Source organism: Tyto alba, unplaced genomic scaffold (genome assembly GCF_018691265.1).
Source record: "Tyto alba isolate M040663 unplaced genomic scaffold, T.alba_DEE_v4.0 Super-Scaffold_1000006, whole genome shotgun sequence".
Classification (NCBI taxonomy): domain Eukaryota; kingdom Metazoa; phylum Chordata; class Aves; order Strigiformes; family Tytonidae; genus Tyto; species Tyto alba.
The window spans coordinates 33,493,620-33,507,266 of record NW_024881272.1 but is presented as its reverse complement, the minus strand read 5'-3'; the positions used below and the strand labels follow the sequence as shown (position 1 = coordinate 33,507,266).

At 44.2% G+C, this 13,647-nt stretch overlaps 1 protein-coding gene across 3 annotated transcripts in view; it reads left to right on the top strand.

The window, feature by feature from the left end:
* JAK1 (Janus kinase 1) overlaps positions 1–13,647 on the top strand; it is a 62,336-nt gene that overhangs the window by 45,274 nt on the left and 3,415 nt on the right. For 2 of the 3 annotated variants that reach the window (XM_042783863.1, XM_042783859.1), the window contains exons 8-21: positions 136–309; positions 1,079–1,236; positions 1,968–2,091; positions 3,606–3,795; positions 5,783–5,889; positions 7,137–7,283; positions 7,865–7,952; positions 8,433–8,560; positions 9,047–9,182; positions 9,551–9,702; positions 10,845–10,995; positions 11,752–11,846; positions 12,009–12,201; positions 12,821–12,945. In XM_042783863.1, coding sequence (XP_042639797.1) covers positions 136–309; positions 1,079–1,236; positions 1,968–2,091; positions 3,606–3,795; positions 5,783–5,889; positions 7,137–7,283; positions 7,865–7,952; positions 8,433–8,560; positions 9,047–9,182; positions 9,551–9,702; positions 10,845–10,995; positions 11,752–11,846; positions 12,009–12,201; positions 12,821–12,945 — 1,968 coding nt within the window. The remainder of the gene's footprint in view (positions 1–135; positions 310–1,078; positions 1,237–1,967; positions 2,092–3,605; positions 3,796–5,782; positions 5,890–7,136; positions 7,284–7,864; positions 7,953–8,432; positions 8,561–9,046; positions 9,183–9,550; positions 9,703–10,844; positions 10,996–11,751; positions 11,847–12,008; positions 12,202–12,820; positions 12,946–13,647) is intronic. The other variant, XM_042783871.1, reaches the window with a different exon arrangement.

Sequence of the window (13,647 nt, the reverse complement as noted above, 5' to 3'; positions counted from 1 at the left end):
AATTTGGTGCAAAAAGCATTCAAGACTAAAACCAGCTGGATTAATTTGGCATGAATTTTTGGTTTAGTGTAAAACCGCTGTGCTAAAGAAAAGTATGTTTTTATTAGTATACTTTTATCCAAAATATATTTTCAGTCTGTACAGACGGAGAAAGAGAAGAAGAAAAAGGTTGATGGCAAAAACAAGAAGGATGACGAAAAATACAAGTTTCGAGACTTGTGGAACAATTTTTCCTATTTTCCTGAAATCACGCACATTGTCATCAAGGAGTCTATAGTTAGCATTAACAAGCAGGATAACAAAAGGATGGTAAGAACCAAACCTTGGATGAATTTCCCTCCCACAGGAAGCTGTAGTGATGCGGTGCTGTTGGGCAACAAGTGACAACCTCCTTGAGGAACACTTTCTACTGGGGCTCTTGAATATTTGAATGTGCCGTCCTCAACGCTGTACAGATGTGAAAGTGGTAGTTAGAAGAGCAGCAAGCTGGCGAGCACGGTTGTTTTTCTAGACTCGTTACTGCATACTGCCATTGCCTGGTGGCCTCCTTGGTAGCTTCTCAGCCAGTGGCCTTCCTCTGTACAGTTTGGTAGCCAAAAGCAGCATTGAAAACGAGGAGTCCAGCAAGGAGGCAGAGGGAGAGGAGACGAAGGCAGAGGGGACCTGGGAGAGGAGAGTCCGTTTATAGACACTCAGTTTTTCTTGCTGTGGGCTGCCAGCTGTTAGAATTTGGAAGGGGACTGCCAGAATGTCCTTGGCTTCAAATCCAATGTGACTGCCCCAGTCCTGAATTTCTGGCGTTTCACAAGGACTGGCACAAGAGTTTGCCTTACAAGGTCTCGTGTAGGATTACAGCAGAGTGTAAGTCACGCTGGAGAATGGAAGTTTCTAGCCAGTAATGAGTGGGGAGGATATAGGATGGTTAGTGTCGGCTTCCTATACATATATGGTTTTCTGACATAGCTTTCTGGACAATTTTTTAGCCACTTTATGCAAAGAATTGCTGGATATTAAAACATTCCTGAAGCGTTTTAGTGGAACTGTAGGAATTCTTGACTAAAATATCTTTCTGTTTTAGGAGTTAAAACTGTCCTCACATGATGAGGCCCTGTCTTTTGCATCGTTGATAGACGGATACTTCAGACTTACAGCAGATGCCCACCATTACCTCTGCACAGATGTGGCTCCGCCACTGATTGAGCACAACATAAAAAATGGATGCCATGGACCCATTTGGTTAGTAAAATGCTTGATTTTTATTTTTGCACTTGAATCATTAGTCCTCTAGTATTCCTGCATATTGAATCCGTTGAGGAAACCTGACTTTTGGAAGGTTGCTAGTTAACAAATGGTCGTAGGACAACTTATTTTTTTCTAATGATTATATGGAAAAAATATCAGTGATTTGCTTCACATCAGCTTACTCCTCTATAAAACCAGTGTTTCCTCACTATCAGAGAATTTTAAGCCTTACTTCACTAACAGCTGTGAAGATCATTGTCAGTTGAACAGATGGGAATATTTCAGTTAAACAAAGTTGAACTGTATCTACACTGACCCCGGGAGTCCTTGGATGGAGACACGAAGCCTTTGCTTTTTTTTTTTAAATAGCTAACACAATTATTTTCCCTTCTGCCCACCTTTTTGGCTTTCCCTTTTATGTTTGAAGATGTAATATATAGAAAACCGAGAGCTTCCTTGCACGCTGTGTTAGACGCAGAATTTCCCCATTAAGCATGCTAAGAGCTTAGTAGAACTTTCTTCCCCTGCTTTTTTGCAGCTAAATGGGAACGTGTTTAATGCACACAATTAAATCATGTTCTATTAGTAATATAAATATTTCAAAGTTGCTGTCATATATTTTTGCTCCAAATATAGGATTACTCTCCTGTGTGTTTACTAATAATAGATGTTGGTTGCGACTGCTCGTTTGTTGGGTTTCCTCATTTGTACCTTGACTCTTTCAGCACGGAATATGCCATCAACAAACTGCGACAGGAGGGGAATGAAGCAGGAATGTACGTGTTGAGATGGAGCTGCACGAACTTTAACCACATTCTCATGACAGTGACTTGTTTCGAAGGCTCAGAGGTACATCAGGCATGGCATCCCCAGCAGTAATCTGATAATGAGCTAAAGACTAGCAACTCCCTGTAGTCCATGTTATATTTATGTTCTTTAGGGCAGGGACTCTTATCTTTAACAGAGGGTAGATACTTTACTCGTAGCTTCGTTTTCCCTGGACTCCTGCGTGATCTCTACAAATACGATTCATTACATCCAGAACATTTCCATTCATAGCAATAAAAATGTGCATGAACATGACTGAAATTAAGCTTTTTAAACTCATATGGAATGAGAATGATATTCAGAATTTGTCCCTGCGACTTACCTAATGTTTCTCAAACACGGATTTAATTATATGACTGTATTTCTGCTGACACACTGTAAAAGAATAGTGCATGAGGACAGTTGTCTTTACCTATAGAGCACCACAGAAGGGGACATATACACAGTTAGCTGGTGGAACATATTTGTGGAAGATGAGTGATAAGTAAAAGCTCATGAGGTGGGATAGGTGCGAGAACCACTTAGCAGTAGAAACGAAGGATGCAGCAACTGCACAGAAGTTTGAATTTTACTGACCAGTTGGAAGCTTGCAACTGACTCGCTGGTTTGGGGAAGATACTTAAAGTGTTCACACGAGAATAATAGTAGCGTAAAGACACACAGACTGTTTTCCTTCTACAAAAAAATGTTAGTAGAATCAGTGATGAGGTCAAGAAGGGACATTTGAGATAAGAAACAACAAAATGATGAAAAAAACGTCTTGGAAATAATAGGAATCTCTGAGCATTGATATTTGGCTCATCTTCTGTAGACATTTGCAAAAAACCTACACGATCAACACTGTCTTCTAGCAGACAGGGCAACTGAGGCATTGAAACAAGAAATTAATTTTGTCTTGGAAATCATTCAACCTCATTGTGAGGCTTAGAGAGGACAGAGGTGATGTAAAGCTGCAGTCTGTGGAGGTGAGGAAGCAGGAGTTAGAGGGTAGAACTTGAAAGGGCATGGGCTTGAGATAGACAAGTACAAAAGTTCAGTCATTCTTCCTCAATACATTTGAATGAAACTGGAAAGTTTGAACAACAGCCTGAAATCCTGTTTCACTTGTTGAACAATCTGGGTTGTGAAAGGGAGTTTTGCTATTTTTAAGTTGAGATTTTGAAACCATGGCCCAGATTCTGCAATTCTTGGCCAAGTGAAGAGAAAATTCCTTCTGAAGAGCTGGGGCTTCTGCATACTCTCAGGCTCTGCAAGACACAGAAGCCGTGGTTGGACTCGTTAGATGATTGCATCTTTATGTTGCTCTTCTCCCCCTCTGTTATTAAGAGCCTTCCTGGGACTGAAGGTTATAGGAATTTCAGGGCCGCCTTTGACTTCACTGGAGTTTGATTAGAGGACCCTAGCTTAGGAGCAAGTGATTAACTGGTCCTACATGTATTTTCAAAGGCTTTTGCGGAATTTTTATGGCTTTAAAACATTCTTTCACTTCAATGATTATATTTTGCTTTCTTTTTTTCTCTTCTCTCCCCTAATAGCAGATGATAAATAGTTCAGTCCAGTACAAGAACTTCCAGATTGAGGTGAAGAAAGGAGGGTACTTCCTACATGGTTCAAACAAATCTTTCTCATCCTTAAAAGAGCTGATGGATCACCTGAAAGGACAAATACTTCGGACAGACAACATAAGCTTTACACTGAAGAGGTGCTGCCAACCAAAACCAAGAGGTAGCCTGTCCTTTGAGAGGCAACTTTGTTGTTGAAGGGAAATAAGCTCCAGAAATAGGAGGCATTCTTGGTGTCTTTGTTTTGGTCTGTATTCTTGTGTGGAGTTCTTCTGTCACTTAAAAAATTATATATAAAGTTTCTTTCTTCTCTGTGGAGGAAGAGTCTTGCCAAAAAGCAAATGCGAGCACTGTGAACAAGGTTTAGGGGTTTCCTTTCAGTGTTACAAGCTCAGCACAGGATGCCCAGGGGCTGGTGCTTCTCACGAGCCTTGTTTGTGTGAACTTTTCAAATGACAGTGAGAAAAGTTCTGGTTTTCCTTTTTGCACCTAAACAGCTGGCCCTGCAGTATCGATGGCAGAGGTGGAACTCTAGATTTGTTTAAAAAGAAAATGTCACAGCTGACTCAGAGCCACGGGCTGAAATGCTGCGGCGAAGCAGGGACCATATAAGGTTCTTCCTTTGCTCCACCGAGTCACGTCTGCCAGGCAGTGCCACCATGCATCGCGTTGCGTTCCTCTAGCAAAGGAGGGTTGCAACTTGCAGTGGCTGTGTGGCAGCCTTTGGCCTGAAGCCTGTTTGCTCTCGTGATGAGCTGTTTGTTAGTCATCACAGAGCAGCAGGGAAGGATTGATCTGCAACTGTTAGCAAGCAGAACGGCCTTGCAGGCGGTAAATCCGTCTGTGAGGTCCGATTTTAGAGGGCTGGGACAATGGTGCATTTGTTAAACCATTAAAGCCAACACTTACTAAAATTGTTTGCTGAATTTTATATGAAAGAGGAAACACAGTGGCGTGGTTGTGTTGATCAGATAATGGTTTCCTGTTACAATAAGGGGAATGACTGAGCTACATTAATTACCTGTTTGTTCTGACAGTTGTAGAGGAGAGTACTCTGTAGATAGACACTGAGCTTATCAGCACAGTGAAGAGCATGGGTAATTGTCTGGAGCAGGGAGAAACCATCCATTTTGATGTTTTGATTACATTTTGACAGCTGTATTTGGAATAAAATAAAATGGGTCAAGGAGTTGACTGCCCGCTTCAGCTTTTCGTTGGCGTTAGCTACAGTGGGATCCAGCGCATTATCTATGCTGTTCCCTGTTCTGTCTCTTCCTGGTTTTGGGTTTTGTTTTTGTTTCCTTCTTTTTGAACCTGTCTTATAACAGATCATATAACAGAACAACTTTGTGGTTATTCACTAAGTTTAGGCAGTGCAGAAATAAAGCAGTTTTTCCAGTGTGTGGTTCATTACCGATGGTTTTCAGAGTGCTAGATCGCGGTTGAGCCCCAACGCACGTGTTTTGCTCACAGTAATGGGAAGGCCAGATGCACACAGACATCTAAAACAATTGTATCACAATAAATAACGCCAGCTGTCAAACACAGGAAGACAAAATTCATGTGTTAGACTTTTGGATCTAACCATGCCTCTCTCTGACCAGCAGCAGTGGGGAGGAAGCAACAGCCTTTTGAGTCTTTTCCTTCTGTTCATTTCCCAGTTTAATTCCAGTGTTCTGGAATCAGACTGCTAGTGTTTCCCAGAGTGCAAGGAATTTTCAAGGAGGTAAAGAGGGGAAATGAGACTCCAGCTACCCTTTGCCCATCTGTGCACTGGGAAGGAGCCGTACCTGTTGGCAGGAGGGAGTATCTGTTATTTTACTTAATGTACAGCAGAGGCATTGACTCTTACAGTCCTGGGTATTTCTCCGTGCAGTAAACACTATTCAGTTTCTTAGTATCAGCCTCAATATGGCTAACGTGTATATATAATATAAAAGATGTAGCTCTGCTTTAGTGAATTCTCCGTTGAATGACACAATAGAAGTTATTTGAGCAGAAGCTAAGTCGAAGTTTCTTGTTTTCTCCCTCCTCATCCATTTGGGGATTTACCTTGCAGTGAGCGTATACAGTCGTGTTATCGACTGAGAAGGGTGAATGCAGTTATCTTTGAAAAGTCTTAAAGAATATTGTCTCTCCCTGCCTTCCAGAAATCTCCAACTTGCTAGTCGCAACCAAAAAGGCGCAGGAGTGGCAGCCTGTTTATCACCTAGGGCAGCTGAGTTTCCATCGAATCCTCAAGGAAGAAATCATGCAGGTAGGCAGCGCCTGAACTGTGTTTCTCTCTTGTACTTAAAGAAGTGTGGCAGCCCGCTGCACCCGGTCAAGTAATATACAATCACCCCGTTCTGGCTGGTTCTTCCACCCCCGTTTCTCCTCAGCAGAACTTAATTTGAATCTTTATTTGTATCAAAACCTCTTATTGCAGAATCTAAATGTTTGTATGTCCCTGTGCAGAAAAAGCAGAAGCTTGGAAGTAATGCCTTTCACTAGAAATCAGATTGATATTTGAGCGGTTTTCTAATGTCTATGGAAAGAGGTGCCTCTAAGGTCATTCTCACAAAATCATGGAAGACTTCAGAGCTGTTTCTCCTAGCTGGTTTATTGCTAATAAACCATATGTCTGTGTGTTTTAAAGCCTGACATATCAGAGAAAAAGGCAACTTGAGGTTTAAGATAATATCCTACAGTAAAAAAAAAGGGTGAAGTGTGAAAAGCTTTGAGGCGCCTTAGCATTCAAAATTTTGTGTTCCAAACAGATTTAGCACCCAGGTTTTCCCAGAGTTTGACAGTTGTTTGCAGTTAGTGATGCAGGCAACCTGAACACACTTCAAAAAACGCACAGAGGTTTGAATGTACAAATGACATTTAATGTTTCTAAAAGACCTGAGCTCTTAAATCATGCAGTTAGCTGCTTCAGTTAAATAAAAATGTGGGGTTTTTTAGATTCCATCACTGACTGGAGAGGACAGATATGGATTATGTTAATTGTTTTTTGATTGGTTTATTTACAGTCAGCATGCAGGCTTCCTGCAAAAATATCCCAAGGCGGAATCCTCTGTTATTTAGGAGGAAATTGCTTTCCCAAACAAAGTGTTCCATTGAAATATTACTTCCTTTAACTTTTGGAAGCACATTAAAGATTGCCTCGGTAGCAGCTTATTGTAAATAAGAGGCTGGTTATTATTTATTCATTTGGTGTTTAGTCTAATAATGTTAAATCACACTGAACCTGTTAGATGTGAATGGAGATGTAATAGGTCATTAATACCAAACGAGTTTACAGTGGTGAGTATGCTCAGACCATGAAAGCAAAGAATAACACTCTTGTCATTGGTTTCTCACTGTAATAATTTTAAGTCTGTATGTAGCTAGATCGAGTGGAGGGCTAAGGCCACTCTCTGCTTGGAGAGGCAGAACAGAGCGCCGTCAAGTATTTGCGTAAATCTACACTTGTTTGCTTCATGTCCTGGTTTGAAAAATACATGGTGTGTTTTGTCTTAGGGCGAACATCTTGGAAGAGGGACGAGAACACAGATTTACTCGGGGATTCTCAACTACAAGGATGATGAGAATGAAGGATATCAAAATGAGAAAGAGATTAAAGTCCTCCTCAAAGTCTTGGATCCCAGCCACAGAGACATTTCTCTGGCAAGTTTTTTCCTTTTTCTCTGTTGTACTACAAATAGTGGGACTTCACCATATTGTACATAGTTAACTAAAGCCTTTTTTAAAAAAAAAAAGGGGGGGGGGGGGGGACAGGAGGGGCTGTGTGTACAGTGTGGGAATGGGAAAATGCTGAAGGTATATCTCGTCGCTTGAACTGCGCCGTCGTACCCGTAACCGGGGGTCTTGCGGCCGCTGAGAGCTGAGGTGGTCAGTGAGGGTGCTGCTGCCTGCCAGAAACCGCCTCCGCCTTGTGAGTTGGGCTCGGAGTCCACCACCAGTTCTGTCATCCACACGGCCACTGACAAGTTACTTGACCTGCATTTTCCTTCATTGTCTAGTAAGAGAGGGTGATGCGTCCCCTGGGGGCATGCTCAGAGCTGGTATCTTGGCTGCCTACCTGAGCCAGTGAAGGCCACCACCTCTGGCAGCACCCCGCTGCCCCCTTACTGCAGCGGGTAGAAAACACACTGACCTTTTGCAAATGTTTTCCTTACTTGATGCTCTGTATTCACCGCGTGGGTGGCTGCCACCGTGCCCAGCTGACCTCTCTCCCTTTCTAACAGGCATTCTTTGAAACGGCAAGCATGATGAGGCAGGTCTCTCACAAGCACATCGTCCTCCTCCACGGAGTCTGCGTCCGTGACGTGGAAAGTGAGTTTGGTGAACATCTCCCCTAGGCAGCAGGCTTGGAAGGGACAGGGCGGCCGTTCAGTTCGGTGCTAGCGCGGGGGGGGAGATGGTTAGCAGCTGCTGCCTCTTGACTTTTCAGGGCAGACAGAAGTGGAATTGGAACAGGAAGGCAGCTGCAAAGCCCTTTCTCCTAACAAGCTTCCTCTTCCAATGCTGTCTTTGAGTTAAGGGCCTTACAGGTGGTGTCAATCCAAACCGGGCTTCTGGCAGAAGCTGTTGCCCTGGGACGAGGCTCTGCCCTGCAGTCTCTGAACTGCTTTGTTCCAGGTTTCGTGTTCATTTACCACTCTCCTCAGCCTTTTAATCTGGACACTGAGCACTGACATAAACTTTGAGGATGGTGAAATAAAGACCTAACCGGCTTGCCTGTGGGGAGGAAGATGGTAACAGGCCTCTTAGATTACTTATTGCTGTGCTGACTTTATGCGTCTGACTTTGTAGATATCATGGTTGAAGAGTTTGTTGAATTTGGGCCTCTGGATCTGTTTATGCATCGGAAAAGTGAAGTTCTGACAACGCCTTGGAAGTTCAAAGTTGCCAAGCAACTTGCAAGTGCACTAAGCTACTTGGTAAGAATGTGTCTTGACAGCCTAACGCTGCAGAGGTTTCACGTGCACTAGTAACTAATGAATTTCCTTTCTCAAGTGGGACTGTACCGTGTATCATATATTATTTTTCTGTTTATTATGTTGCTTTAAATAAAGAGGAAAACTCTCAGAGAAGGTGATGAGCTTGTTTTTTATCAGCAGGCCAAAGAGGCTACGTGCTTGTATTTGCCATCAGCTTCTCTGTGTGCCTGCAACTGTGATCTTTGTGAAAAAGGAATATAGTGTTGGTCTTTCTCCCAAAGTGCATCAGCTCTACAAATACAAATGCTTAAATGTGAACAGTATGTTTCCCTACTCCTCCTTTCCCTCTTTTTTGCCTGGAGAATTTCTTCCCATCTGTATTTTTAGATTTCAGCTTGGGGTACTTTACAGCTGTAGGTATGTTAGAGCACCTGCAGAGCGTTGCTAGCTCACTGCACTCACTATTCTTTTCCTCCCTTACTGTAGGAGGATAAGGATTTGGTACATGGAAATGTGTGTACGAAGAACATCCTGCTGGCAAGAGAGGGAATTGACACTGAGTATGGTCCTTTCATAAAGCTGAGCGACCCAGGAATACCAATAACTGTGCTGTCCAGGCAAGGTATGTACAGGAATCAGATTTCTTTGGCTCTAGAATAGAAGCAATCAGCTTTCGTGAATCTGAAAACTACAGAAAAGGAAATGAGTGTTGCCGACGGTGGGTGCTTATTGTATTAATTACTCTTAGAAAGTCATGTTGAGTCTAGGGAGATAATACAGAAGGAATTTCAGTTTCTGGATGGTTCAATGCAGAGCTTGTAGAAGCCTGTCAAGGGATTTGAGAATCAAGATTTCCCTGAAACTGGACAAGTACTGCAGCTTTATTTTAGTTAAGCAGCTGTTAGAGAAGAATAATTAAATTAGAAGGATGGGTTTTTTTAGTCCTTTGATATTAACTCCAAAACGCATCGATTCTGTGTTTTATCTAAGAATGTGTTGAGCGAATCCCCTGGATTGCACCTGAATGTGTTGAAGACTCCAAAAATCTAAGTGTTGCAGCAGACAAGTGGAGTTTTGGTACAACACTGTGGGAAATCTGCTATAATGGAGAAATACCACTGAAAGACAAGACGTTAGCAGAGGTAAAACTGCGTTACATAAACTTTACCTTGATGTCTCGGATACATCCTCCTTGGCACTTCAGTTTCCATACCCAGTTTGAGTTGCTTTCAACTTACAGGAAAATCTGCTCCGCTGGACTTGATACGGGGCCGATGCATCTAAATTACCACAGGCTGCAGGGGGAATTCTTGTCCTTCCTACAGAAATTGCTAATTATTGCTTCAACCTGGCCTTGTTGGGTTTTTTAAAAACTCGGCATAGTAACAATTGAACAGAACTTCTGATGCTCTCGCACCTTTTCTCATCCCTGTGTCCAATTATAAACTGCCTGAGGCTCTGCTTAAAAGCAGCTAGGTTCTTCTGTTTGTGCTTGTTTCTTTTGGACATTGGTTCAGAACCAGTCTCCTGTGGGACACCGTTATTCTTCACTGTGAGATATAAAAAAAAAATGATGATAAATCTCGTTCTGCCTTACTGCTGGCAGTTTCTGTTCATCACTGCTGGAGTCCCTCAGCATATGTTCCAAATGTGCTTTTTCTCTCCTGAAGTTTGGCTGTGTTGGGAAGGCGATGGGGCAAGGCAGCTGCTGCTCATCTGAAGGCAATGACTGAGTACTTGAGTCACTGCCCGAGTTGTTTTAACGGGAGGTGGCTGTAAGGAACCTGCTGCCCTGGCTGCAGTCGGCTTCCTGCATGCGGCAGACAGCCGGGGTAGTTCTGCAGGGCTTCGAAAATGCACAAGCCCACCCTCATCCCGTCCGCCCTGAAGCCTGGTACCTTCTCGAGGGTTGTGAAGAGCAGCCAGGATGGTGATGTTTCCTTGGCAGGCATTTCCACTCTGCCGTTAGTCCCGGTGCATGAGTAACGTGGCAAACCTGGCAGAAAAATAACTTCTGAAAGGTGAAATTTGCAGCACGTGTTAGAAACTTCATGTGTTTTAAGTGGCTGCTCCAATCTACACCAGAGTCAGCACAATAATAATTCTCTACTGGTTAGGAGATGGTTTAGAGTTACTTCTGAAAAGGAGGGGATTTCCTTGGCACATTTAAGTAAAATCTGACGATGGGTTAAGGATCTAACAGTCACATCTTCAGCTGTAGAACAGGGGTTTGTTAAAATTCACGCCGGGCTTTATTAAAATTCATTCCATTTGCGCCTTACAGAAGGAGAGGTTCTACGAGGGGCATTTTGTGTTGGCAACGCCATCGTGCAAGGAACTAGCTGACCTGATGAAACAGTGCATGAACTACGACCCCCACCAGAGACCCTTCTTCCGAGCCATCATGAGGGACATCAACAAACTGGAGGAACAGAGTAAGGCCTGGTTTTGCTTCTCAACTGGCGGGAAGGGTGGTGGGAGGCTGGTTTTGTCGGTGAAGTTGGGTGCCGTGCGGCAGCGTTCGTCCGTGGGTGTGGTGGTGGTGACAGGAGCGTGTCGTGTCCCTACAACAAAGGAACTAACCCTTGCTAGAGACGAGCGCAACTAGGATGCGAGTGCTGAATTCGTACTGAAAATAGGCCGAGGTTGTGTTGGTGTTCCTGCCGTTTCGTTCGATGGTCTGTATTTTATACAACAGCTTAAGTTACCTTCACCACAATCCTTGAGCTCCGTGAGATTTCCATCAGACTCTCTTGACCGAAGCGGGGTATTAACAGTGATAGTTCTGGTTCCTGGTTCATCTTGTGTTGAAGTTACTGCAGAGCAACTAACGCACTAACAATTAAGGGCAAAGCTTTACACCCCATACCTAGTAATAAATAATCATGGAAGATAAATCACTATTTAGCGATTTTAGGTAGGAAGTAGAGCAGTTGGAATCAGTCTGGAAGACCCAGCAGGCAACCCACAAAGCGAGGGAGGCAGATCAGCGAGTGGTAGACGGGCACGTACAAATGGAAGGAATTCCCTGTCCAAAAGTAGGCAGGATTTAAATAAGGAAAGTTTTGACAGTAGGGCTAGACACGCTTGAACAGAGGCAGGTTGGAAGCGAGCAAGGACGCCTTGAAGTGTCAAGACCAAGGTGTCCCTGCAGGAATCTGTCTGACCTGGGCCTTTTTTTCCACTCCTAGATCCCGATATCGTCTCGGAGAAGAAGCCCTTTACAGAGGTCGATCCCACCCTCTTTGAGAAGCGATTCTTGAAAAGAATCCGTGATCTGGGAGAGGTGAGAGATCAGAGCTGGGTGTCGGTGTGCGTGCACACGGCTGGGCGTGCTTGGTGTCACAGTAGGAAGATGGGGAATCGTAAATGCCTAAAACAGGGCATCAGTGACACTGTGGTTAGTGAGTGTTGTGTTAAATAATATTCTCTTTGCTTTTACAATTAGGGCCACTTTGGCAAGGTTGAGCTCTGCAGATACGACCCAGAAGGCGACAATACAGGGGAGCAAGTGGCAGTTAAATCTCTAAAGCCAGAGAGTGGAGGGAATCACATCGCTGATCTCAAGAAGGAAATAGAAATCTTGAGGAACCTTTATCATGAGAACATTGTCAAATACAAGGGAATCTGCACAGAAGATGGTAAATCTTCATGTAGAATATTATAAGTATACACTACAAGTGTGAGGGTTTTCCTTTAAAAGTGAAGCATTTGGTCAAGCAAACCAGCCCTACCTAAACCCCGAAGTTCAATCTTACGGGTTTAGATCTCTTTCTTCACGGAAAAAGCAGCAATTTATCTCCGAAGTCCTCCTCCTGCCCATTTCTGTGCGTGGCTAACCTGGATGTGCGCAACAGGGTTGATGTTCTCACCAAATCCATTCAAAAACCGAGCACCCGGGCAGGCTGGTGGCGCCTGCTTGGGAGCAGCCGCGTCACAGCCCAGAGGTCACTGGTAGAAGCACGCGTTATTAATAGAAAAGAGCTCGATTGTCTTACATTTTTGCATTTGCAGCAGTGATTGTTTTAAGCCAGCTTTAGAAACTTTAAGAACTCTTAAGTTCGGTAACTGTCCTGCCTGGAATAGTTTCTCTCTGGATTGGTACCGTGACTGACAATGGGCCTCAGCCCGCGGTCCGGCCACGGTTGCACGATCCCCTTACAAAGGCTGCGGGTGCTGCGGGCTCGTACCAGAGTCACTGGTGTTAACGAGCTGTGAAGGGTCACGTGGCTGAAAATTAAACACATGCTCTGTTTTTAGGAGGAAGTGGGATTAAACTCATCATGGAATTTCTTCCTTCTGGGAGCCTGAAGGAGTATCTCCCCCGGAACAAGAACAAAATCAATCTCAAACAGCTGCTCCGCTACGCGGTTCAGATCTGCAGGGTGAGCCTGGCACCAGAGCCTTCCCGCAACTCTCCTGTTTGATTAGTTTAATTTAATAGTGTGAGGGAGGAAGGGAGGGGAGGAGAGGCTGGCTTGATGAACAAGGCCGTTCTCCTTGCTTTGTCCCCAGGGACCTGAATCCTAAAGCAGTCTCTTCCGTGCTTCAGGTGCTCAAAGATCAGCAAGGGAACAATTACCAGGTTCCCTTTGCGTAAGAGTTTACTGTAAGAAGTTGTTGCTACTGCAGAATTTGAAGGATGAGGAGGGAGGACAGTATTTGGGAAGGGTGTGTTGGCAAGAGGGAAGGAGCAACGTGCAAGTCTAGAGCAAGGAAGAGGTGCGAGAGCAGTGAGGCCACGTGAGGCAGCGTGCTTTCTGCAAAGAGACTCAGGTTTTGTGATCCTGGTGGACGGGGCAGCTGTAAGAAGGGTAGAGAGATACTGTCAGTTTTAGCAGCACACGAAGGAAGCGCTGCTGTGGAGAGGAGGGTCTGAAGATGGTGGCTGCTGAGCTGAAAATGGAAAAGCACAAAGCTGAAGCAACGGTCTTGACAGATGAGGAACCCAGAGGCTGAGTTTAAGGGGGTGGGGGGTGTCAGAAAAGGGACCCTGGAAAGTGCCAACCTGCCCCGGGAACCTGGATGGAGTATCGCCACGTGAGCGAGGGAGCGTTTGAAGGGGGGGTTGGGGAAAAACAGTGATT